This window comes from Pseudoliparis swirei, chromosome 22 (genome assembly GCF_029220125.1).
Source record: "Pseudoliparis swirei isolate HS2019 ecotype Mariana Trench chromosome 22, NWPU_hadal_v1, whole genome shotgun sequence".
NCBI lineage: Eukaryota > Metazoa > Chordata > Actinopteri > Perciformes > Liparidae > Pseudoliparis > Pseudoliparis swirei.
Genome location: NC_079409.1, coordinates 7,017,084 through 7,042,526, shown reverse-complemented (window position 1 = coordinate 7,042,526; position 25,443 = coordinate 7,017,084). Strand labels below are relative to the sequence as shown.

Sequence of the window (25,443 nt, the reverse complement as noted above, 5' to 3'; positions counted from 1 at the left end):
GGTCAAAGGTCAAAGGTCATGAACAGGTCAAAATCTTTCGCAGAACTCAAAAAGTATTGAACCGAATCGCATGAAATTTGGTGGGATGATTGTTTATTATCCGGGGACCAGTTGACTAGATTTTGGGATCGATCGGGTCAAAGGTCAAGGTCAAAGGTCATGAACAGGTCAAAATGTTCTTGAATCACATGAAATTTGGTGGGATGATTGGTTATTATCCGGGGACCATTTGATTAGATTTTGGGATCAATCGGGTCAAAGGTCAAGGTCATGGAAAGGTCAAACTCTTTTTTTACCATAGCACGATACATTTTTGTCCAATTGGCATGCAACTAATGCCAAAATGTTCATAATTCAATGCCCAATCTTGTGATATGCGAAGGTATGCGCTCTACCGAGTGCCCATTCTAGTTCACTTATGTATTAATCGTCCTCATGAATAGCTAATATAAAATAATAATAATAAATACATATAAAAGGAATAATAGCTAATTAATCATTTTATTGTAATTTCTTAAAAACATAACTTTAATATAAAAAACATCAGATATCATTTATAATCTTGGCTGAGAACCCCTTTGAGAAAACATGGTATTTTCTTTAAATCCTTACATGTCCAGAACAGCTACTATGTCGACATCATGGTTAACAATTATTCCCGTCCGATTACTATTCGATTCATCGTTTTGTGGACATTTACATTTCGTAATTATTTTTTTAAGTCCAACTTCCAAACAAGAACATATCACATTTAAAATGATTTAAACAGAGAAAGAAAAAAGAAAAGAAAACTTTGGCACAAAGTGTCTCAAAAGCACGGGCTTCAACTCTCGGTGAGACCGTCTAGATTAAATTAAACTTTTCAGCCAACGGAATGGAAATGTGAACATCAACAATTCATTGGGAAATCTTCATCTGCTGAGAAGAACTACCCATATCACTAAAAAGCACATCGTGGCTTCAAGAAAATGTAATAGACACCAGATCTTAATCACAGAACTTTTATTTTTTTCAAAAGGGAGAAAAATCCACATTCTCAGGTAGAGTTGAGAGGGAGTTAGGGGGCAAGAAAAGGGGGGGGGGGCAATGTGAGGAGCAGGAGCTGCTGGAAGATTATACAGATTTATCACAGGAGCCAAAAAGCTTTTTTCTACAGCGCCGGTAAGAGATTTGACACAGATCTGCTTTAGTCAGGAATTTGAGAAAGCGCATATGAACAAGGAAAAAAAAAGGGGCTTCATACATAGTTTTTCATGTTCTTCGAACTTTTGGCCAGCAGCAATAGTTTTAAAGTAAGAAATCAACATATGGATTAAAATGAGGATAAACAATGGCACCCAAACAGTTTAAGATGGGGACTGGGGGGAGGATTGGGATAGGGAAATAAAATGAAAATCAACTGGGGAGGCAGGGAGGAGGCGGCGGGGGGGCAGTAGAAGAGCAGCCGTCCAGTGAGAGGAAGCTGGGATCTCATTACGGTGAGTTCAAGAGACATCTGAAACACATAAGATGATCGATACTGGAGTCAGAGACGATGATCAGTCAAACTTCTTTTTTTTTACTCCCAACACACAAAGGAATGTATATTTTGACAGCAAAGAAAATGGTGGTTTAAGAAACTTACAACTAGCAGGCCGGGCTCCGTATCTTCGCATTATCTGGTCTTGTGTGAATTTCACAAAAGATTCATATTGTTCTGGAAAAAGAAGAAGATTAAAAAGAAGTGAGGAGTGCTGTCCATACAAACAATATCTTTGCCCAACGGCTAAATCTCTTCTTCTGTGGCTGGGGTCGAATAGTCGAATAATTTCCTCCCAACGTCGAGTCCTAACCACTTTTCCACAGTGTGATCACCTATCGTTATTCCACGTGTTTCCCATTTACATCCATGGCGTCTCGAAGTATATGTAAACTGTAATGAATGCAATCACTGCAGACGTTATCAGTCATGACGAGAAAATATACACGCATGAGGGCGGAGGCAGGACGTCATTACAGTCACACCTTTATGGACCTCACCGACGGACCGGTGGGAGCTCTGACGCTTCATATATTCATACCTGCAAACTCATGAGGGGTGATAAAGGTGACAACGGGGGGGGGGAGGTGCAGGTGACTATTTTGTTGTCGTCGCCACACCACATCCACGTTGTTTGATGACACCTCAAAGCTTTTACAACTACGGTCTTTTGATTGTTCTGACCGCATATCTAAATAATCATAACAAACATTTTTTTTAAAAAGGTCCTCTGAATAATTCAGTGATCGGGCCCTAAAAATAGTAATAACAACTTTACATTATCATTATATATAATATGGTTAAAATCATTCATGAACCAACTTCCTTTTTTTTTACTTGTGTGCTCTGCTGAGCTTTGAGCCTGTTCCATGATTCTGTTCCATGATTCTGTTCCTTCGACGTGTCCCATCAAAGATGTTATTTTGCGAAGATCACCACATCGCATGTTCTCCGTGTCTCACTCCAATCTCATAAACGCCGGCCGTCCAATTTACCCCCCGCCCCAAAACAAAAACTCTTCGGATCTACACTCTTCACGTGGATGACCTATTTTGATTTCAAAACGGCGAATTTCGCCGAAAGGTGACAAGTTCGCAGGTATGCGTATCGTTTGTATTCCCCATGAAAAGAGCAACGTTGTATACTTTTCTTTACCTGCGAGTTTTGTGTTAAGAATCTGTTCGTACTCCTCCCGGATCTTCTCCTCGTGGTCTTTAAGCAGCCGCTCGCACAGGTAGCTCACCTGCTTCAGTGTAAACGACGGCTGGTCCTTCCTTGAGGCGCCTGAGAAACACAAGATCAGACGGGCTGTGAAGAGGACGACCCCGGCGGCGCAGCGATTAGTCACTCCGACAGAAATGTCCTCTCTCCAGAAATAGGTGCTCGGCCAGGTGCAAATTTACAGCGTGCGCTCCGTCGTCGCCTCACCTCTGCCAGTCAACAGGGTCATGCAGCACTAATGTTAATATGCCTTTATGGACGGATTTTAAAAAATAAAATGATTTGGACATTTACCCGTAAGAAATCTGGATTTATTAATGTGTTCACAAAGAAAATATTGCATCATATCTTTGAGTTTTGAGCTCACGGCAAGTTATTCCATGACACTTTAAATCAGTTAGACTTGGTATCTTTGTAGATATGATGAAGCATGAAAGTACAATTTTTTTGTAAACAGTGTTCTCAGAGAACGAAAGCGGACTTGTCAGGAATTCAAACAGGATATGACTGAACTCAGATGAGAGAGACATCCCCATTTTAGGAGTGGCTGGATTTTGGCATACATCTTTCACAAACACACATCTGGGATCACAATTCCTCTGCCCTTGTGATTGTTTTGATGAGCAGCAGCAGCCTGGCCCTCTAGACTCGAGTTGGTCATGCAGGTCCAGCCAAGGGTCTTTTGGCAGGCCTTGCAGAACCAACGACCTTCTCATTCCCAACCGTTACAAAGATTAGGCTTAAAGAAAGGTTGCATTCTGTGTTTTGATGGTTTTCTGCTGTCACTTCAAAGACTCGATCACCGGAACAAAACAAAAAGCAGACGTGCTATTTAAATCCCCCGTGTGGCAAAAGTACAAAACTGTCTAAACGGTGACTGAAACGTTACGGCACTCAAAAGCAAAAAGAGAGGAGTTTCAATAATTGGACTGTTAGAGGGAGATAAGTGCTCTCACAAAAGCGCACACATGTTAAAAGCATGTTAGCTAATTGGAGAAAACATCGGAGTTATATATGTGTGTGTGTGTGTGTGTGTGTGTGTCCACGGTCAACGTGAACTTCTCCTACCTACTCCTCACTCACGCCTCCGGAGGAGAGAGAGAGAGAATTCTTCTGACGGCTATGAGGCTACAACAGTTCACCTCTCTTGCCATCACACACCCTACCCTCTTATATTTGTGTTTTTATTTTTATTTTTATTCTTGTGTGTTGCTGCTACTGGCTCGACAAATTTCCCCTTGGGGATTAATAAAGTATATATCTATCTATCTATCTATCTATCTACCTGGTGGCGAGCTGGGAGCGTTGAGGGAGGAACTGGGGCTGGGGGAGTCACTGGAGCTACAGGCCTCGGTCTGGTTGAAGGCCCCTTCCAGCTGCCGCCGCCTCTGGATCCGGCTGTACTCCTGACGGAGGTTCTGGAAGATCTGCTCTGTGGGGAGCGGACAGACACAAGGACAGAGTGTTGAAACCAGGACGCACACAAGCGAAGGCCGCACACTTTCCTTTAGAGCCTTTGGCGGTTCTGAGAGGGGCTCCCGATATGCAACCCGGACTCGCTCACTCTGTCGCCTGGATGTCGGCACACGCCTCATGACTGAAACATTTTCCTTTAGTGAGGAAATGCCCATAAACTATAATAATAATGTGTCGTTTAAGTCCCCATTCTGAACGTGAAAAGGAATTACGAATCTCCTGTCGTCGCAGTCGTCCCAATCGGTTTAGTTACACAGATTCATTACAGGAAGTAATGAGTATTTATTACAGGGTTCTTACACATTTTGACCGATGGATTTCCAGGACTTTAAAACCAAATTTCCATGACAAAACCGAAATCTCGGTATAAACATTAAAACTGTAGAAAATGTTGCGTATTGAGAGCGTACGCCGGCTTATATTTTGAGCGTCTTTCTTTAAAAAATATATAAATTATTTCAAACTCGGCGTAAATGAACATGTGAATATTACAAATTTCCAGGAATTTTCCAAAACTTTAATGATTTAAGTTTTTTCCATGACTTTTCCAGGCCTGGAAATGACAATTTCAAAATGCCATGACTTTTCCAGGTATTCCATGACCGTACGAACCCTGTTATTAGTTTGGTCTTGGATGCGTGTTCTTTTCTATACTGCGCCCACCACAACCACAAAACAACGTTTAATGCATTCCAGCATTAATAAGAACCATTACAGGACGGCGCATTCATTCACGGGGCTCTTGAGAAGATCTAAAGCCATGTTCGCTTCCTCCGTGCCGTCCAGCTCCCGACGTGGGTTACAACAAACGAATCAACAGGAAGTCGAGGTGTTGACAGGCCGACGACAGCCGAGACAAACAAACACAAACACGGCAGACTTAAAGAAACACTTTATGATCTTGTGACCGTCGCTTTCACTTCTCTTCCAGAAATGATGTACGACGTCGGCGTCAACACAGCGTTAGTGACTGAGCTGGAACAAAGGGAAAGCCTCTCGTTCTCCTGGTTGTATAAATGCTCGAGGCGGATGGACAGAATGAACGGATTTTTGTCAAAAACCTCTGGGTGACTGCAAACTATGTAAAACAGGACATTGCGTCTTCCTACATGGTGTCTACAGGAATAAACCAGTGAAATTTAAGACTTTTTAAGACCACGTCTAAATAAAATTTAAGACCTAATTTACGATGGAAATATACATTAATCTAAATTAATTAATTCAAAGTAAACACACTGATGTCTGTTCAAAATTAACAGTATGGTGTAATGCAAAAGGATAACATAAATGTCATTGCTGTTGTAAATTATATTTATTAATACATTTTCAGAACATTTAAGTCCCATGAACAAATGTCTCTAAAATTAAGTAAATATATTTAAAAAATACATGCAACATAGTTCCTTTTGAACAAAAAATCCATAAAATAACAAATAACATTTCCAGCTGCTTTTAAAATGCAAATTCATTTACATAATAGAATGTATGTGTGTGTGGGTGAGTGAGTGTGAGTTATCATGTCTCTATGTGATGGATGTTTGTGCACAGGTTCATGTCTACTCCTGAGCTTTTGTGAATATACTAGGAAAACAATCCTTTTCAAACTGTATTAATATAAAACTTCCAGTTGACATTTGGTCCATTCTCCTGGAAAAAAGAAAGAAAAGGCAGACATTAGCCAAACAACAGTCACCACATCTCTTATGACACCACCACTTCAGATTAATGTCAGACTGGATAAATAGGAATGAATACTATTTTTACAAATTAAGCAACGTGAGCCATCTCTTGAGCCTAGTGAACACTATGTAGACATATTGACAGGTAAACACCACTCTACTTACTACCATTCTAAAACTATTTTTAATTAGTCTAATTAATGTGTAGTGCGCCTATGCATAGCTGTTATTAACTTGACACATGAGTAAAGCTTAACTATATGAAACATATACTCATATACATGAGGTTAGTTAATACATATATTTATGTTAGACTTACTTTGAGATGCTGAAGTAGGTCCTGGTGTCATGGCCCATGAGCTCCACAGGATCCTGACTGGACCTGGTCATTTAACCAATAGCGCACATGAAGTCCAGCTGTCTGCTCGCGGTGGTCTGGTCCAGAGTCTCGTGGAACAGAATGAAGAACGCACTGCAGCGTTGGTCTTCGGTGATGAGCTCTTTGTTGCAAGGCGCTGGATTTCCTCCAGTGACCTCCAGCGTTGTAGTTGACGTCGTTGCGGACGGCGGAGCAGGAGCTAGCGGCGGAGCAGCAGCTAGCCCCGCGGGCTGCTGGCGGCCTTCGCTAGTCTCTGTGCTTCTTGCTCTGCTCGTGAGATTCCACCGCTGGAAAGTCTCGCGACACATAACGCAGCTTCAGAAGCATTTCACCGACCGTGACCAGAAACACTCGTTCTTTTCAAGCCGTTGTTGAACTTGCATCCTGCCATGTTTTCTAAAGTAGCCGATGCTTCACGTTGTAGGGATTGATAGGACCGAATACGCGGTTCTCACCCGTGTGCGCGCATCACGTCAGAGCTTCGATGCCGGCGCGCATCGCTCTGTCGCGCGAGCCGAGAATTGTCTGCGGGGATTTCACCCTGTTATAGGGGAAACACTGGAGTTGATAAGCGTGTCTTCTTGTCTGATCAATACGCAACTGTGAGGTGCGCGAATGGACCGAGCGGACAGCTGCTGATCACTCAACAGCCTGACCTGCACGAATAGACGGTGCAAGCAGCGCCAACATATTTTTTGGGAGCACCGAAGACCCATTTTGACCCAGGAAAACCCCTGGACATGACACCCAAAAAATTTAAGACCAATCCAATCTGAATTTAAGACAATTTAAGACTTTTTAAGGCCTTATTTTTAGGAAAAGCAATTTAAGACTTTAAGACTTTTTAAGGACCCGCGGACACCCTGTCCTAGGATCGTGGTGATCGGCGCTTCTCGTTTAAATAAGTACTCGAGTTCGTCTGCGATAACAAGTTGTATGGACAGAAAACGTAAAATATAATCTCCTTTATGTTTGACTGAAACTGGAGTTTTACACCGTAAAGAAACAACCGCGGTGTTGGTGGCAGGGTTCTTACACATTTTGACCGATGGATTTCCAGGACTTTAAACCAAATGTCCACGACCAAACTGAAATCTCGGTATAAGCATGAAAAATGTAGAAAATGTCACGTATCGAGAGCGTACGCCGGTTTATATTTCGAGCGTCTTTCTTTCAGAAACGTATTCATTATTTCAAACTCGGCGTAAATGATGTGATAACAAATTTTCATGACTTTTCCCAAACGTTTACGATTTAAGTTTTTTCCATGACTTTTCCAGGCCTGGAAATAACCATTTCAAAATTCCATGACTTTCCCAGGTTTTCCATGACCGTACGAACCCTGTTCACTGGAAGCTCCGAATGTGGAGATTTGTGTTGACGCTCGTCTGCAATTCACAGTTTATGCAACCACAACCAATATTAAGCGTAGCACGTCAACAAAAGTGGGATGTAAATCTGGTCGTTCCCTGCATTACTCAAATTTCAAAATGACAAAAATTAGTTATTAGCCTTAGAATGTCAACTTAATTTATAGTGGATTTCCAGGACTTTAAACCAAATGTCCATGACCAAACTAAAATCTCGGTATAAACATGAAAAATGTAGCGTATTGAGAGCTATCGCTGGCTTATATTTTGAGCGTCTTTCTTTAAAAAATATATTAATTATTTCAAACTCGGCGTGAATGAAAAAAAAATTGTCATGACTTTTCCAGGCCTGGAAACAACCATTTTAAAATTCCATGACTTTTCCAGGTTTTCCATGACCGTACGAACCCTGTAATAAAATAATGGTAAAAAGGTACTCTAGGCACGCATGCAGAAAGATGCAATGTGTCAAAAAAGTAGAGCTCTCCCGTTATCTCAAACATATCCTCTGTGGGATAAAGCCGACGCTGCAGCTGCTGTTACAGCTCAACACAGCCAGCGCACACATCTAATTATAAGCTTAACGGTTAAAAAAAAAAAAATCATGGGAAAAATGAGATAGAGCCTCAAATAGAGCTGATAACCAAATGTTTAGGCAGGACTTTATCTCACTCGATTCATACGGGAAGTGAAGCTTCTACACATGTCGCGCCTCTATCTGGAGAAGCCTGCCTTGTTTATCTTGGGTGGGGAGGCCGAGAAGCCGCGTTGCCCCCTCAGCCTGCTCCTCAGTCAGCTTGTTTGGACGGGGAGGAGAGACGCGTCATGCGTAGCCGTGCCCTTTTGAACTCGTGCCTCTGCGGATACCCTCTGCCGCACGTGGCCTCTGAAACATTCCAGAATTAACGATACGGGACCCCAATCTGACAGGCTGTTTATTGAAACATCACGGGGCTTTTCATTTGTAATAAAGCAGAGTGCCAGTCATCGTATGGCGCTGTAACGACGGACGATTAGGAGACGGAAAAACTGATTCGTCATCAATTTTAAATGTACGCCATTTCTTGAGGACGAATGACAAATATCCATGAATCCCAGTTTCACAAGTACGGATTTGAGAGTCGTCGCAAATGCACGGGTCCAATTAAATAGCACGACTAGATTAGCCGTACAAGTGAAAACCCTCTCCTGCTGCCTGTCACTTCCAGCTCTGACAACGACGAGTTGCTCAATTGTGGGCATTGCTTGGCAACAATGACCCTGTCACAACCAGGCCAAGCAATCAATCACAGAGGCTTCCGGGAGCCAGGGGACCCGGCGGAGAAAGCCTCGGCTAAAAGGCTTAGGCGCGGGCCGAACGGTGAATATGACATGAGATCGGCCAGAGAGATTGGATGTGGTGGTGGGGAGGAAACAAAGCTGACTCATTTAATTTCACCCTCCACTGCAAAAGAATTGTGGGGGGAGGTGGGTTTCGGATGTCCCCGCTGCCAGGAAGTAGCCTGTGATGTATTATGAGTCAGTTGAAGTTGTCCCCTTCTGCAGTGACCAAAAGAAAAAAGAGGCACACATGGGAAAAAAGATCGCAAAACAATGATTTGTTTTTAAAGGAATACATCTCGCATTACATCGTAAAAGGAGAGCAAGTCCGATGTGCGGTCGATCACTTCCCCGACACTTCCAGTGTCGTGGCTGCGTGGACGAGCCTGGACAGATCAGCGAGGACACAACTGATTGCCAGAACTCGGGCGAACGCACAAAGCGCACATCCTCTGATCGCACTGACCAGAGCGCACTCACAAGGTGTAACGTCGTAGGAGTCAAATACTAAATGAAACGCATTTGGAACACAAAGAGAAACACTAAAGTATGACTTTTTAACATCTTCCGATCAAAGAGCTTTCAGACCAGACAGCAGCCCACCTTATATATATATAAATATATAATATGTTTATATATAAATATATATATAATACATTTATATATATATAATATGTTTAAATATATATATAATAAATTTATATATATATAATATTTATATATAAATATGTTTATATATAAAATATAGATAATATATATAATATGTTTATATTTAAATATATATATAGTTATATATATATATACACACACACAGACAGGAGCAGTCTGACCAAGGTTTCAGGCCTGAACGATGACCCGCCCGCTTTCCTCTGGGTCGTACCAGTCCAACCTTAAAGATTACAACATGTCTCAGGAAAACACTACTTTAATCAAAGCACTAGACTAGAAGCATAAGAATGAGACCGAGGAGAACGGAGTGAGTGATCCTATCTGCACTATGAAACTATTACCCGACAAAGACACAATGACAGGGTTCGGATCCCGGCTCACACACACAGCCTTGCTCACCAAAAGCAAACCTGAATAGCTGGAAAGCATGTGTGGGTAGAGCCGGGTGGGAGGGATGACAGCTGACCTTTCGCTAAATACAAAACTGCTTTCACTTGGCAAACCGCAGCAGAGAGGCATGCTTGCGACACCCATCCCATAAGGGGCCATCTCCTGGCTGAAGGTGAGTGCAATACCTGGTATCTTGAGCGTATTATGTCTGCGGCAGACACGTCTACATTACTTCCCCCTCGCAGCTTCAGTTCCGGAACAGACACAATCTGAAAGAACTGGAACACACAAGAAGCCTGTTGCATAAGGTTCACACTAAATAAGCAACGGCAGAAGAGGAAACCTGAAAAAAAAACCCGGATACAACTCATTTTCTGTATGAACATAGCGACACGAGCAAGGCAACCATAATGAGCAAGTGAGACTGTATAAATGATGTGCGCAATAACAGGAGCATGACAATGCGTCTTCACCTCCAGGCATCTGCAACTGTCAGGAACGGCCCTCTCCCTTCTGAGAAACAAAACACCTCTTAATCACGACACATCTTTTGCTTACCAGAATGACAATTGCAGAGTACACCAGAAACCAAAACGCATGCCTTTCACAGGAAGCCAGCTGTAAAGCCATCTCCATCATCACCTACATCTGTGTGTGTGTGTGTGTGTGTGTGTCAATGCCCTCAGCAAACCCTCCCTGGCTTTTGCTAAGAGTGATGTGTGCACCGCCCTCCAGCGTCATCTTACAACGATATGCACCATAAAGCACTATTTTTCTTACAGTGCAAAAAAAAGAAAAAACAGGAACAGAGACACCACGATCTGGCCTTTGTCTGAATGTGCACACCAGTAGGTGTGTGTTTGTGTGTGTGTGCCCTTGTTGGTTTAATGTTTAATAAAACATTTTTTTTTTAAACATCACCAAAAGGTCACATTTCACTTTTGAGGGAACAAGTTAATATTCACCTACGGGGAACATCGTCCATGAAGAACGTCAACCGAAACCTAGGTCAAGATGCACAGAAATATAGAGGAACGTCATAACATTTGACCAGCCGTAGTTATTCATGTTATGTCAATCTACGACATTTTTTAAAAAAAAGGGAAGAAACAAGGCGATGTAACCCCCAGTTTACAGGTTTAACAGAGGTTAATTATCTCAACAGAGCCACCTAGTGAACATGAATCACTGAACACTATCAAAGAACACTTCTCCAAGCAGTGTCATGCCAATAAAAACTGGTTATGAGGAATGTATCCGTGCATTTTAGATTTGTTCACTTTCAAGGCAGTTACAAGTTACACTTCCTCGCATCAGGGAGGATAAAGAGCTCCATAAGTAACCCTGTGCTTTATAATATGCTGGGCTATGGGAAGTGGATTTCTAACCACTGGAAAGCACATCACGACAAACTACGAGTTCACAGCCCGTCTTAGCACAGGTAGTATCGCAGTCTCCATCTTGTAATCCCGTCTCAGTTCACAGCAATGAAGTGATAAAATAAACTATGACGTCGAGCTTCTTTTTTGTGCTGCAATCGACATTCAAAAAGCATAAAGATTAGGCCTCGGTGGTATCATGCTGCCCAATCCGAGTGCCTGGCACATGCAATAAGCCTCCCCTGATCGCAGTGCAGACATCTAGGTCATTGTCTTGTGCCCCACGCCCGGCCAATGCTCACAGTGGAGCTCTTCAAGTCAAAAGGGAGAGTTGATGACAGACATAAAAGGAAATGAACAATGTCCTGCAGACCTTAAGAGGAATAGAAATGGCTGTGGTGCATAATGGTAACCCCCCCCCCCTTCAATGAAAGACAATTGTGCCAATGAAGCCAATGAACATTACCCAGGCAGCTCCTAATTAACAGCCTGCCATGATGTGGCTGCTGCTGTGAGGCCATTTGTCTCGTCAGGAGAGCCAAAAGGCTCGACTGTCACCCGTGTGTTAAAGTACAGACAGGGTCTTTTGTTTCAACCCCTTTCCAGTTTTCGAATACATGTCCAATTGAATACATCACCGGATATATTCCATAATCTATACTATATCTACAGATTATACAGGCAAATCTGAAAAGGGTAGTCATACAGCTATAATTTAATGTGCTCCTTGCTAGACTGTGTTACGATATTTGATTTAACGTTAGCTATGCAAATAACTTTGAGGCTAATATCTTCAATGGTAACTCAACATTAGCTTTCAGCTAATTCAGCCAACTATGCAAGAGTACAATGAGCTGGCAATGTGCCACCGACGAATGCCGCCAGAGCCCCCACTCTACTTCTGTGAATCCACTGATTGATTAAGCTTCGTAAAAATATAAAAAAATACATCCGTGCCGGCAACATGCCGACGACGTCCCCCCTTCTTCCCGGCGTTAGCCTCGCTAAGCTAACGTTGAGCGTTAGCTTCCAACCCCCATTCAGATGAACCGACGTTAGCTCGCTATCCCTTCTAGTCCACTCCACCCAAACCCCCTCCCCCATGACACCCACCCTGAAACGCAGGGGGAAAACCCGTACAATCCGCTTACAATTCCTACCTGGAGTGAGCCTGTGTTCGCCTCCCATGGCCGGAGGAGACATCGAGTGCGATGGGCTGTCGACCGGGGCACGGAGGTTGCATCTTTGCGGGGACGGAGTGCCAGGAGTCCCCGGTAGTGGATTGCACCTTCTCCGCTTGGGAGACTGGGGACTGAGGAGGGCCTCAAACTCCATCGACCGCTTTAATGTTGCCCCGCAAGCCATGTTAGCTAAAGAAAACTGTGCAAAGTAAGTTGGCGAAAAAAAGACCCGCAAAACTGGGAGTTTGTCGCTCGTGGTTTGTATGTTAAACGTTGCTCGAATTTCTTGAGCCTTTCTTCCTCTCCACAACAACGGATTTTCTTCTATGAGTAGTGAGCCAACTGCCGACCCTGCCTGCTGAATTTTTAAAACGTCACAATAGCAGACCGTACCATTAACGGGAAAAGGGGCGTTCGGCAATATTTAGAAGATATTTTATTGTATTTGTTCTTAATTTGAATTGGCATTCTTATCCAAAGGTATTGTGTCGTATTTTAGTAGGAATACATATTTGAATCAATTCGCTTTAAAAAAAGTTCTAACTATCTTTATGCTACGGTTTCTTGCTACTCACCCTATTGTTGTTGTAGATAGCTTTCGTTTCCGTTGAACTCAAATTGAAGGTTCACGAGACGTCTGGTGGTGGAGGTCAGGTAAATCAAGTAGATTACATATTAACTCCAGACTGATTTTACTCTTTAATCTACTTCATATTTATTTATTTTATTGTATTTAAAAAAAAAAAGTATTTGCAAACTTAACACTGTGGCTGCAATAGTGTCTCTAATACAGCAACAGTTCTCGATCACACTATAAACTGTGACCGAAAATGTAACTGTGTTTGTATGTACAAAGCATGTGTATAGTATGTGGGATAGAGATTACTTTCTGTTCTAATCTCGCTTTTTTTTTATCAGATACTCTATTTCATACCTATCGTGTATAACATGCATCAACAACCAGGTACACACTCACCAGTCTCTTGTTTTTAGTAACCCATTGAAGCTTGCAATGTCCTGAACTGAATCACCCATCAATTTATAAACGCTGCTGTCTCCACCACTGGGTGTGCATCTTGATGTGAGAGTTGGTTGAACGTGCAATGGGTTTCTCTGCACATGCAATTAAAGTAACTCTTTTCATGGGAAAAAAATGTGATGATAGCGGCCTCACTAGGAATATAACTCCCTATTACAGGAGTATCCTCCTGACTTTTTAAAAGCATAATCAATTATTGTAGGTAATTCAAATTAAATAAAGTCTTATGCAGTCATTATTGTTATCACCTAACCTATGCAAATAACTAAACATACAGTTAGGATAATGTGATACAGTATTTATTTAAGCTTTAAGTATCTTAAACTTAACTTTTAGGAAGAATTTGTCAATATCATTTAAAGTAGCATTTTAGCATCTCTTTCTAAAAGCTGTAAATGACAATGAGCAAGCATATTTCTTTTTTTTTATTACAACGGACAAATGTATATCCTACTGTTATCTTTAGTGATGTATTATTATTACGGTTTCAAAATTAATATCCACACATTGCAAAATTCTTGATAATTTTGGAGACTGTATTTTGAAATTCTCTTGAATTGTTTACTGAGAGGTGTTTCTAATTGGTCAATAACTTCATTTATATACATGGAGTAGGCTCATACAAAATAATACAAGTTGCCTAAAACACATATCATCACGCATCTCTAGAACTGTTTTCACATTTACTTTTATGAAGCTCTGAATTTATTTCAGAGCTTTGTACACCCAATAATGAACTATAAACTCTATGTATATGACCTGTGATCACCCACTCTGTGAACAGTGTGTATAAAAATGCTGTGTACTCATTCTGTTCCCACTTCTCCCATCTCTGGATGTTCTGGCATGGCAGACTCCCAGTATGCAGCATGTCACCTCTGGCACCACACAGGAGATTGATACAGAGACAGAGTCACTTATAAATCATTGCAAACACAAGGCTGCTGGCTTGTTGCCACTTGACAATGATTAAGGGTGACAGATGAGTAAGATGTATATATCACAATAAAGTATGGTCGAGTATCATCTTATATCAGTTGATATGGTGGTTGAAACACGTGGTCGGTGTAGCATGTGCACCTGTGAGTTTAAGCGCTTTGCTGCAGCTGTTGTCACAATTGCAAAGAGTGTTCTAGTGTGTGTGTGCTCGTTCTCCTCCTGGCATGTGCTCCATTCACCTCGGCACACTGCTTGGATTCACGTGTGCGGACATTGTGTGAAATCCTCCTGTGCATGGGGCTTTTGTGGAATCCTGGCATTCATGTGCAGATGGGAGAGGCGACCCACCGCGTCCTCTGTCCCAGCGCGCTCGGGGACAAATACTCCCCAAAGAAAATAAGCATACCAACAATAAATACGCCTTCCTACCACGTGGTGAACCCAAAAGTTAAGTCAGCACTTCAGTTCACAGGACACAGTATGTCAAAGGAGTTAGAGCGATAAAGCACTGACATTGGAGATGGAGGGGTCAAAGGTCAGCTGGCCACGTGACATCATCGCACTTCCAGTCCAACATACAATAAACCGTTTGTCTGACCTGAACCAATGCCCAGAGAATGATACGCTCTATTTCCTCTGTTATCTATGGTTACCTTCGCATTGAAAATGCGGAAGGTTATGTTTTGATCGCCGTGTATTTATTTATTTATTTGTATGCGTGTTACTCGCATAACTAAAAAAGTATTAAACCGAATCGCATGAAATTTGGTGGGATGATTGGTTATTATCCGGGGACCATTTGATTAGATTTTGGTATAGATCGGGTCAAAGGTCAAGGTCATGAAAAGGTCAAAATCTTCTTTTTACCATAGCGCGGTCAATTTTTATCCAATTGGCATGCAACTAATGCCAAAATGTTCATAATTCAATGCCCAATCTTGTGATATGCGAAGGTATGCGCTCTACCGAGTGCCCGTTCTAGTTTTAACTGTATTTGGAAAGGTTTATGGTTTCTCCTTACGAGCTGTCTTCCCTGTATATACCATAAATGTAAATAAAACACATTATGTAGCATTTTTTTTTAAATGGCCGACTAACAATATTCAGACGCTATTGCTTAATAGCCTTGAACATGATAACCCTAAAGAACATACAATAACTAATACACTTGTTGGGAATGAATCCAGCTCATATTTGATTCTTTATCCACAGTCATAATGTTCTGCGATGTCAAACACGTCTATATCTGTACAACCACTCCTCAATTTTAACTCATTTTCAAATGTTCGGCTCTCGATTGTTCATCATCTCTGGGACTGAGGCAACGTGTGTGGTTCTGGTTCTGGGCGTCTCATCCTCAGAGATGGCAGTGCAGTTGTTGTCTTCTGTGGAGGGCAATCTTGGGGTCAAAGCCTCTGTCGATTTTCGACACCTTCCAATCTCACACAGCCTTTGTAGCAGCTGCAGGAGAGCGACTCTTAGCTCTCGACAGCGCAGCGCATACAGCAATGGGTTGATGGAGGAGTTGAGCAGGCAGAGGGTGCTGCAAAAGGCGAACGCTCTCTGTTGGGTGGGAGTCAGGAGCACAGAGACGTCAGCTACCATGAATGAGAGTGCAGGAAGCCAGCAGCCCACCATGATGAGTAGGATCAGGCCAAAGGTACGTGCTAGCCGGATATCCATCCTCATGCGGGCATGGCCTGTCGCTGCTGCTCCCTGGAGGCTGGCCATGGAGGACTCGTGGCGGTGGGCCTTCCACAGGATGAGAGCATAAGCACACAGAATGAGAGCCAGAAGCACCAGCGTGAAGCTGGTCCAGCAGGCCAGATAGCCCCGGGTGACGTAGGGAAACAGGGACGAGCAGCGTGGTTCAAACTCCGTGGGACACCTCCAGCCAATCAGCGGCAAGAAGGAGATGAAAACGGTGGCGCTCCAGAGGATCAGCAGACTCAGCACGGCCCGCCGGCGGGTCAGCAGCACCTTATAGCTGGAGGCCTGCTGGATGCAAAGGTAGCGGTCCAGAGCGGTCAGCAGCAGACTCCCCACCGAGCTGGTGAAGGCCAAGGTGACGCCACCTAGTTTGAAGAGGTAGGCGGTGGGGCCGTCGCAGCGGCGAAAGAGGTGGAAGTCCAGGAAGCTGGTGGTGAAGAAGCAGCTGGCGAAGACATCCGCCAGAGCGAGGCTGGCGATGAACAGATACGAAGGCCGCTGTCGCAGGGAGGCGGTTGTCGCGATCACTCCCAACACCAGAGCGTTTTCCAGCAGTGTGATGGGACCCGCCAGGAAACAGATGGAGCCGATGGCGGTCCTCTCGGCCTTGGTGAGAACCATGTAGAATTCCAGTTTCTCGCAAGAACTGTTAACTGTGAGAAAATCACAGGTTTATATAGGACAGATTTTATCGGGCAAGTGTACTGAAACTACCGTTTTTAATACAAACGCACACTTAAAGTACATTTTTGCCGGAAAACTGACATTATCTTAAAGAATTTCTGATTTCTTAAGAAGCAAGGCTTGAGGCTACATACGTATCGGTGATGAGGCGTTCTCTTTGGCTTCTGTGGGTCCTAAAGAAGTCGGGGCCTCCCATTGATCCATTTCAACTGTTACTGGAGGGCCAGGACTATTGAAGTAAGTCATTTAAATGTGTTATTCTATATGGATTAATACACATAACTAACATATCTGTATGTATATATAAATATATGTTTATATATATATATACATATATGTATATATATATAGATATATATATAGATATATATAAGTTCCACCTTGCCGTATTTCCAATATTTTCTTAACTTCTAAAGAATTTCACAAAACCAAACACACAAAGCAAGATCCACACATCTACAGAAAAAAATGATATAAGATACGCGTGTATTATTTGATTGATAACACACCTTATTTTCATGAAGGGACTGAAGCAGAAAACTTCCTGTGGAGAAACAAATAAAGTATGAAAATATGATGTGTTTTTCTCTCTTCAATATTGACCTTGGTGCTTAAAGGGAACATTAACATCAGTGAGTCAAGGCAGAAAGTCACTTAGAGGTCAGGGTAAACAGACAATGGCCATTACAGTATCTGCTGCTGCTCGTATTAAAGAGATAATTGCAAGGAGCCAGGGTTTAAATCGCAAATCATAAATCAATCAACGAGTTTAGTTTAAAAAGCCTAAAAGGTTAAACCTCAGTCTATAATATGTATCCATGTTTAAGACAGCCAGTGTGCTCATGGGGTGTTGAGTACGACCTTATCAATTCCAGCAACTTGTTTTAAGAGCTTGTGTGCACATAACCTTCAAACCTGTCCCTGCAAGACATACTCTAACTTAAAGGGGCAGTTCACCCCAAAATATATTTTTTTCTTCCTTTTCCCTGTTGTGGAATGTATTAAGGTATATTGTTGTTGTGTACATGAAACTACTCACTAGAAGGACAGTGGATTATCTTGAGTAAATGGGTTATGACTTGTAGAAAGAGAATGATGTTGAGTTTTTTTTTTTTTAAGAAAACAAATTTGGATCATAATCTCACTATAAATTCCAAAACAAAAAGTAATCTCTATGGATGACATCTCCAAAACCAGGAAGCTCACACCAAAACACTCGACGTAGATTGATAAATAGCATTACAAGTAAAATAAATATATGTATTTTGGATGTTTTTATTTTTTACTGTCCCTTTAAGTGATTTTTTTAATGAACTGAGCAAAATCAGATAACTAATATAAAAAATATTTTTCCACAATCACTTTTGACTGAGTGCATTCAGTTATCTGCTGACAAACATCATAGCAAACACATGTTTTGGGCCTATTATCATATTTAACAGGATGAAGACTGCCCCCTTTTGGAATGAAAGGGGATTGTATTGGAACAAAAAAGTAAATCAGTGGGTGAAGGTCAACTCAGAGATGAACAATCTCCTGTTAAGTGCATCACCTTTGTGCAATCAATAGATTAAATGTGTGGGAGGCCGATGTGAGAGGATTTGATGAAAGTAGATGATGCTGTGATAAACAGAGAGTGGCCACCTATAACTGCACCATAACCCTGTGAGGCTTACATTATAGATGATGCATTTTATAGGCCAACACATGACCCAATCACATGAATGAAAACCACAGTAAGCTTTAAGAAAAGGCTGGGAAACTGAGTAAAAAACACAAAAAGAAACGTTCAAATTGATAAATAAAAGGAGTTGTATGTGATGCAGTATGAGTGATAAGGGTTATTTGGGAGTTTTTCCTGATCCGATGTGAGGTTTTGGGGCAGGGATGTCTATGTGTACAGATTGTAAAGCACTCCGAGACAAATTTGTAATTTGTGAAATTGGGCTATACAAATAAACTGAATTGAAAAATTGAATTGAATTGATAAACTAAAGGTTTTTTACTTTTTTAAACCAATCAGGCCTTCAAGCCATCGTTTTCCCTTTAGTCTATTTCCAGTTAACATTATTTCTGGTTTTCATCACAAATTGAAGTCTGACTTCTGAAAGCATACCAAATACAGGACTGTCTCAGAAAATTAGAATATTGTGATAAAGTTCTTTATTTTCTGTAATGCAATTTAAAAAACAAAAATGTCATGCATTCTGGATTCATTACAAATCAACTGAAATATTGCAAGCCTTTTATTCTTTTAATATTGCTGATTATGGCTTACAGCTTAAGAAAACTCTAAAATCCTATCTCATAAAATTTTAATATTTCCTCAGACCAAGTCAAAAAAAAGATTTATAACAGCTGAGTGTTTGTCAAGGCTCAGGAAACCCTTGCAGGTGTTTCGAGTTAATTAGACAATTCAAGTGATTTGTTTAATACCCTACTAGTATACTTTTTCATGATATTCTAATATTTAGAGATAGGATATTTGAGTTTTCTTAAGCTGTAAACCATAATCAGCAATAAATCAGAATAAAAGGCTTGCAATATTTCAGTTGATTTGTAATGAATCCAGAATGCATGACATTTTTGTTTTTTGAATTGCATTACAGAAAATAAAGAACTTCATCACAATATTCTAATTTTCTGAGACAGTCCTGTATATATATAAGCAGAAGTGGTGGAATTGTTGGCTTGAGGGACAATATTTCACAATAACACCTTGGGCCATATGCATGCAAGCATTTGTGGATATTACACCACCTCAGGCTCTTTTCTCCCTTGTGTTGCATCTTGATTCAGTATTTTGACTAAGAACCATCATTAAAAAAAATATATTTCGCCTCTTCAACAAAAGCAGCCATGTCATGTCCTGGAAACTTAATTCATAATTAAAGATAACGTGCAGGCGTCAATTTTAGTCATGCACGCCGAAATAATGGGGCAACAACCCCTTGTGTCACATTGTTTCAAAATATAACAAACCCTTCTGGTACAAGCAGAACCAAAATGAAATGTCTGTTTGAAGTAGCAGCAGAAAAAGAAGAAGAAGAAGAATCTAAGCAAAGCAAAATAAAAGGAGCAGATCTGCTGCACAAATACATGTAGTGAATACCGGATCGTCAAAAAACACAAGACAATACTTTTGAAAAAATAAATGTAGTTTCACAGAGAAATACTGTATATCATCACAACGGCAGTTTAAATGCATTCTCGGAAATGATGACATACTACTTAAAGTCGCTGGATTTAAATCCTGTAATAAAATAACCTTTGAAGAGCTTACCTTGTGTGGCGCTTTCTGCTTTTTTCCTTTTTTAGGGGATCTGAATTAGGTTCCTGAGCAGCACGACAACCACGGCATGATCGCACAGACCTACAAACCTGAATGGTGGCAAAGTGCATGACTGAGTGGAGAAGATAAGGAGGGAGGCTGTGATGACACAAGGACAAGAGGGAGGGAGAGAGAGTGAGAGAGAGACAGAGACAGAGAGAGAGAACCAGATGGAAAATGATGAAAGAGCCCAAATGATGAATTAGGAGGACAATGGAGTCTGTGATGGAACTAAGAATGACAGTAAAGTCCAATTGCATATATATATATATTTGATGATAAGTATTAGAGGTTAAAGGTACTGGATGAAACATTTATACAGTAATAGAGACCCCACTATGATCACACTTCTAGAGTGATGTCTTGCCAGCAGAGAGGGTCATGTTGGACCCAGGGGACGAGAGCACTTAGCAGGTGTGAAAGACATGCCAATAATAAGAAAAAGAAAAGAAAACACATCATACTCCCTTTATGAAAATAAATGAATAAAGTTACCTCAAAAATATTGTTGGGCTGTGAATCCATTAGACCTAGGAGTCATAAATAACGTTTTAAGTGGACATTGAGTTTAGATTATTGTGGCAAACTACTCTTCAAATTCATAACCACAGATATGTTGAATTATTTACAGCTATATACAGCAACTATTTTTCCTTCCATCTCGGTTGCTCTTACTTTCCACTCATCCTCCTTTGAGTATAGCATCACATGATGAGGTCTTATGATATTTCTATATTTCTTGAAGGATTTCAACCGTAATTGCCCTCATTCTTTGGACCAAAAGCACAAAGAAGATAATAATAATAATAATGATAATAATATTAATAATAATAACAATTAAAATGAGATTTAATTTACGTGTGCTTCATTCATTTAATTATGTAGGAAAGACACAATGAAGAGTTGTTTTGCAAATATTTGACTGCTTCAGTCTGTGGATTATTGTTTACTTCCAATCTGCGGTGAGTGCTGAGGTGTGAAAACCAGCCTTCATTACACATTTGCTTGGATTTAGATTTTTCTTTCACATTACATTACCGATTAATGAATGCCCAGTGAAGTCAGTGTGGATCGGGGTGTATTACCACTTGCAGTACAACAGGGGGCAGTGCTGAGTAGCCATGAACGAGTGGACATAATGAAACGTTGCTCAGTTTTTAATCTCTATCATTCTACATATGCATAATTTGAACTAATCCAGCACTTTAATGACCAATTAATGCTGTTTAATTTGGTTTACACCCCTCTGGTGAAAATAAAGTACATTCGTAGCTCAATCACAATTCAATCAGATCACAAACCTGAGACATGAAACGAATTGCCATCCTTTTTTAGAGAAAGATATGCCAAATGAAACAGAAACTGGGACTCACAAAAAGACGAGACAAGAAAATAGGTCAGAAAGAGAGATGTTTTGATGTCATGTTTATATATAGACAGCATTCAGAGACAATTATGGTTAATAATAAGGCAGTGATATCTGGTGCACTGTGTCCTCTCCTCCACTGAACTGATCAATTCAGCTGGCCAGAAGGCAGGAAATGTGATTAGGAGCAGACAGCACAGCTTCAATAAGATGTCTTCTCAGTCACTGTCCGGCCAGGTGCAGCTAAGAGCCCAGACCACAGGATAAAAGAAAGCCTGACATGTTTAATTATCAGTTGGATTACATCATCCTGTTTTACAACTTCCTTTTTTACAAACATCAGGACTCACAAAAAAACAAAAAACAACAGAAAAAACCCTTTCACAGGGGAGAAAGGGAAGAAACCTTCAGGAGAGCAACAGAGGAGGATCCCTCTCCCCGGATTGGACAGAAGCAGTAGACGTCATGTGTACAGCTCTCTAGTGGGGCAATGTGGTACTACAAGCCCCTTAAAATATGATGGTGCATCCCTTTGTAGATGAGGAGAGATTTTTAAATGTGATTCTTGATTTTACAGGGAGCCAGTGCCGAGCAGCTAATACAGGAGTAATGTGATCTCTCTTCTTAGTTTGTGTGAGTACACAAACTCAAGTATTATGAATTAACTGGAAGGATTTAACAGACTCGTTAGAGCAGCCTGATAATAAGGAATTGCAGTAATCTAGTCTAGAAGTAACTTGCACGTGTTTTTCTGCATCGCTTTGAAACAAGATGTGCCTGATTTTTTAAATGTTGGAGGAAAATCAAATGCAGAAGGAATCACTTCTTTAAATAGTCAGTTCCACATCTGGTGTAGAAACTTCTGACTAATGTTGTACATACCAGTAGTTTGAACTCAAAAGTTCTGAGGTGATGGTCTGACAGAAGAGGGTTCTGTGGGAAGACCTCCAATTGCTCAATGTCAATGCCACATGCAAGAACAAGGTGGAGGGTGTGGCCAAAGCAGTGAGTGGGTTTCTGTACTCTCTGACAGAAGCCACATCCACGTGGATATTAAAATCTCCTACAGTAATAACTTTATCAGTTTTAAGGACTAAACTTGATAGAAACTAAAAAAATTCTGATAGAAATTCAGAATATGGACCTGGTGCAGTATCACAAATATAATTGTCTGGAATGTTTTCCAATGTGCATGTGAAAGAACAATGCTTTCAAATGAGTTGTAGTTTAAGTTAGGTTTAGGTGATGAGTTCAGGTTCCCAATTACTCTTCAATTGTTTGGATTGTCATATTCTAATGTTCTAGTTAGATGTTCTATATGTTATCTGCAAGATTAGCAGTTGTTTTATTCATTCCTTTGAAGAAGAAAAACATGACATGTTACTTTCAATAAAATGTCTCATGAGGAAATTGCGGGAAAAGTCACCTTATTTTTACTAAACACAAACGTTTAAATTCTTTGTCATAGTGAAATATAATGTAAAACATTTTTAAATACTGGAATCAAGTAATAAAATACGAATGTACGATTTGAACTGTGGAATATAAATTCCTCCCAGGTTCAGAAAACAAAGCTAAATCCCAAGAAAAAATACAAAGGACTTGACCTAAGTGGAATCTACAATCCATATGTTGATATCCAATAAGAAACAGCAACTAATATATTCTACTGGTCCTGTGTTTGACCCACATCCTTAAAGGAACAATGGGGGGGGGGGGGTTGTTTGAAAATGGCCATGAGCAATAGCAGAAGATATTTTAGTTTCAAAATACATCTGAAGGACATCTCATTATCTACAAAAATGCTAAACAATTGATTCTCCATAGTTGGAAAGCCCGAGGGTGGAATGGAAAATAAACACATGATAGAAACCTCACAATACTCTCAATTGTAGTGTTTCTATGTATTTTGTCTTAATCATTCTTTTTTTGCCATTTGGTCATTTCCGTAGGAAATACAGTATAGGTTAAATATGTTGCTTATCTAATCTTCCTTTTTAATCTCTATGTAGTAGAGACAGAGATGTAAGTACATGTTGTTTCTGTCCTTTGACTCGACTGTACTCAGATGTTCAATAATTGTGAGGATTCTTATGAGTGAGTAGTCAGGCTCCTTTGTGTCTCTGAGCCTTCACTGAACTCAACTGGAAAAAAACATACAAAGAAAAATATGTTATTTATGTGAGGCTAACATTACAATGTGCTGATTGGTGCAAAACTGGTTCTGCTTCTCTTCTTACACGTCACTGTGTGGGTGATTTCACACCTCGCTTCCGGCTCTTCAGATTCATGTGAGCCCATTTATGCCCATACAACTACTGTAAAAGGCCTAAGAGACAGAGATAACGAGACTCTGTGTATGCTGTGTGAGAAGTAAACAACAGCCTTTGTATACCCCTGTTGCTTTGAATATATCTGTCCCTACCTTATAGTCTATGACATGTTCACGCGATCATGGGCGTTTGTATAAAGCCTTTACAACCAGTTAAAAGTGGAAAAATGTTTGCCTCCTAAGATCTGCACGACCCTCGGAAGCCTCCCCTTGACCTACTTTCTGTATGTGTCTATTGGTTGGAGCAGCCCCCTTACAAAGGTTGCTTTGCTTTGGGGAGTGTCCTTCGATGGCCTGCAGCTGTATGCACCGGCTGACGTCAAATGCATTGCACAACTGTTGTTGTGGACGCTTCAGAGAGGGGGGAGTAAGTTTAATTGTGGATTTATGAGCCAATCCATCACGCCAGTTGTTTTGTATTCTTCAAACTTGGACCTGCAGACTCCCATAAAACTAGCTGCGAGGGCCTTGCCTCACTCACGACCACCATTGTCCTTGTAAAGGCTAAGAGGAGTGTACTGACTGCATTTCAAGTTAATGTTAGTATATACAACAATGTATATGGATACTAACAGGGAACCACAGGCCAAATTATAAGCTTTATACAATTATTTGAAACCAATAACTGGGTATATAGCCTTGTATGCTCTGAAATGTTCTCTGTTGTGGCTACACTTTTTTTTTTTAGCAACCCCCACACACATCTGCAGGATACTGGAGTCTATTCATTGTTATACAATTTGAGGTGTCTTGGCTCACATGTGGCTCGATCTACGACTACGACATGACGAATGTGATGCTCATGTCATGGGTAGTATAGTTTAACTGAGTGGGGCCTTTGTGTCACACTGGATTATGGCACAAAAGTTGGAACAACATAAAGTGCTTGGTCTATTTAATGACAATCCCATACGAATATCTTATCATGGAGAACGGGTTAAAACAGGAACATCTCACTTGTCCTTTTCCCGTATATTTTCCGTAATTGGACATTAATAAGAGGGCTAATTGATACGTTTCAATAGAATGCTCAAGGTTGTGTTTCAACCAGAGGACTGAGACGTGGGGGATGGGCAGCTCACAGACAAGAGCTGTTGTGTAGGCTATCATTACAGCCTGTTGCAGCTGTTTCACAGCACAGCAATACAACACGCTAACAGGAACTGTGCAACAACAAATCTGTTTTCACACAGCAGAAAAAAGTTTGAATCATAAATATAAACTGGACGTGTTTGCCTTGTTATTTGAACGAGGGATTGCCATTGCATAATAAGAACAACATGGATATCTATAACGCGACTCCAACCCCTTAATAATACGTTACATGAAAACAGGTTTTTATTACGTAACATAGTGTCACGGCAGAACAGTCACGGTGCTTTTAAAGCGTTGGTTTCGTTGTTATTTTCCTCACTTCTCTCAGGAAATACCCGAGTTCCAACAAAGGAAGCGAGAGGAC

The 25,443-nt window shown here is 40.9% G+C and overlaps 2 protein-coding genes and 1 long non-coding RNA gene across 3 annotated transcripts; all 3 read right to left on the bottom strand.

Annotated features, from left to right (window-relative positions):
• Positions 1-985: 985 nt before the first annotated feature.
• Positions 986-12,890, bottom strand: akirin1 (akirin 1). Its single transcript, XM_056443573.1, has 5 exons — positions 12,563-12,890; positions 4,026-4,172; positions 2,675-2,803; positions 1,625-1,696; positions 986-1,495 (listed from the first exon to the last, which is right to left on the bottom strand). Exons 1-5 carry the CDS (start codon positions 12,765-12,767, stop codon positions 1,485-1,487), a joined length of 564 nt encoding a protein of 187 aa, XP_056299548.1. The 5' UTR covers positions 12,768-12,890; the 3' UTR covers positions 986-1,484.
• LOC130212569 (uncharacterized) lies at positions 5,514-6,751 on the bottom strand. Its single transcript, XR_008835376.1, has 2 exons — positions 6,215-6,751; positions 5,514-5,863 (listed from the first exon to the last, which is right to left on the bottom strand). It is a non-coding gene; the product is annotated as an uncharacterized LOC130212569 (long non-coding RNA).
• A 2,921-nt stretch (positions 12,891-15,811) lies between the features above and the next one.
• Positions 15,812-20,278, bottom strand: cnr2 (cannabinoid receptor 2). Its single transcript, XM_056443565.1, has 4 exons — positions 20,239-20,278; positions 17,465-17,499; positions 17,090-17,184; positions 15,812-16,924 (listed from the first exon to the last, which is right to left on the bottom strand). The coding sequence occupies exons 2-4, from the start codon at positions 17,473-17,475 to the stop codon at positions 15,840-15,842; spliced, it is 1,191 nt and encodes a 396-aa protein (XP_056299540.1). The 5' UTR covers positions 17,476-17,499; positions 20,239-20,278; the 3' UTR covers positions 15,812-15,839.
• Positions 20,279-25,443: the final 5,165 nt, after the last annotated feature.

Bases quoted from the DNA above. Each gene is read 5' to 3' on its own strand.
- akirin1 (XM_056443573.1), bottom strand. From the start codon at position 12,767: ATGGCTTGCGGGGCAACATTAAAGCGGTCGATGGAGTTTGAGGCCCTC. The intron at 4,173-12,562 runs GTAGGAATTGTA...CGCTCCCCACAG, and splicing joins CGAACACAGGCTCACTCCAG to AGCAGATCTTCCAGAACCTC. The intron at 1,697-2,674 runs GTAAAGAAAAGT...TTCTTTTTCCAG, and splicing joins TCTTAACACAAAACTCGCAG to AACAATATGAATCTTTTGTG.
- cnr2 (XM_056443565.1), bottom strand. The intron at 16,925-17,089 runs GTATGTAGCCTC...ATTTTCTCACAG, and splicing joins GAACGCCTCATCACCGATAC to TTAACAGTTCTTGCGAGAAA.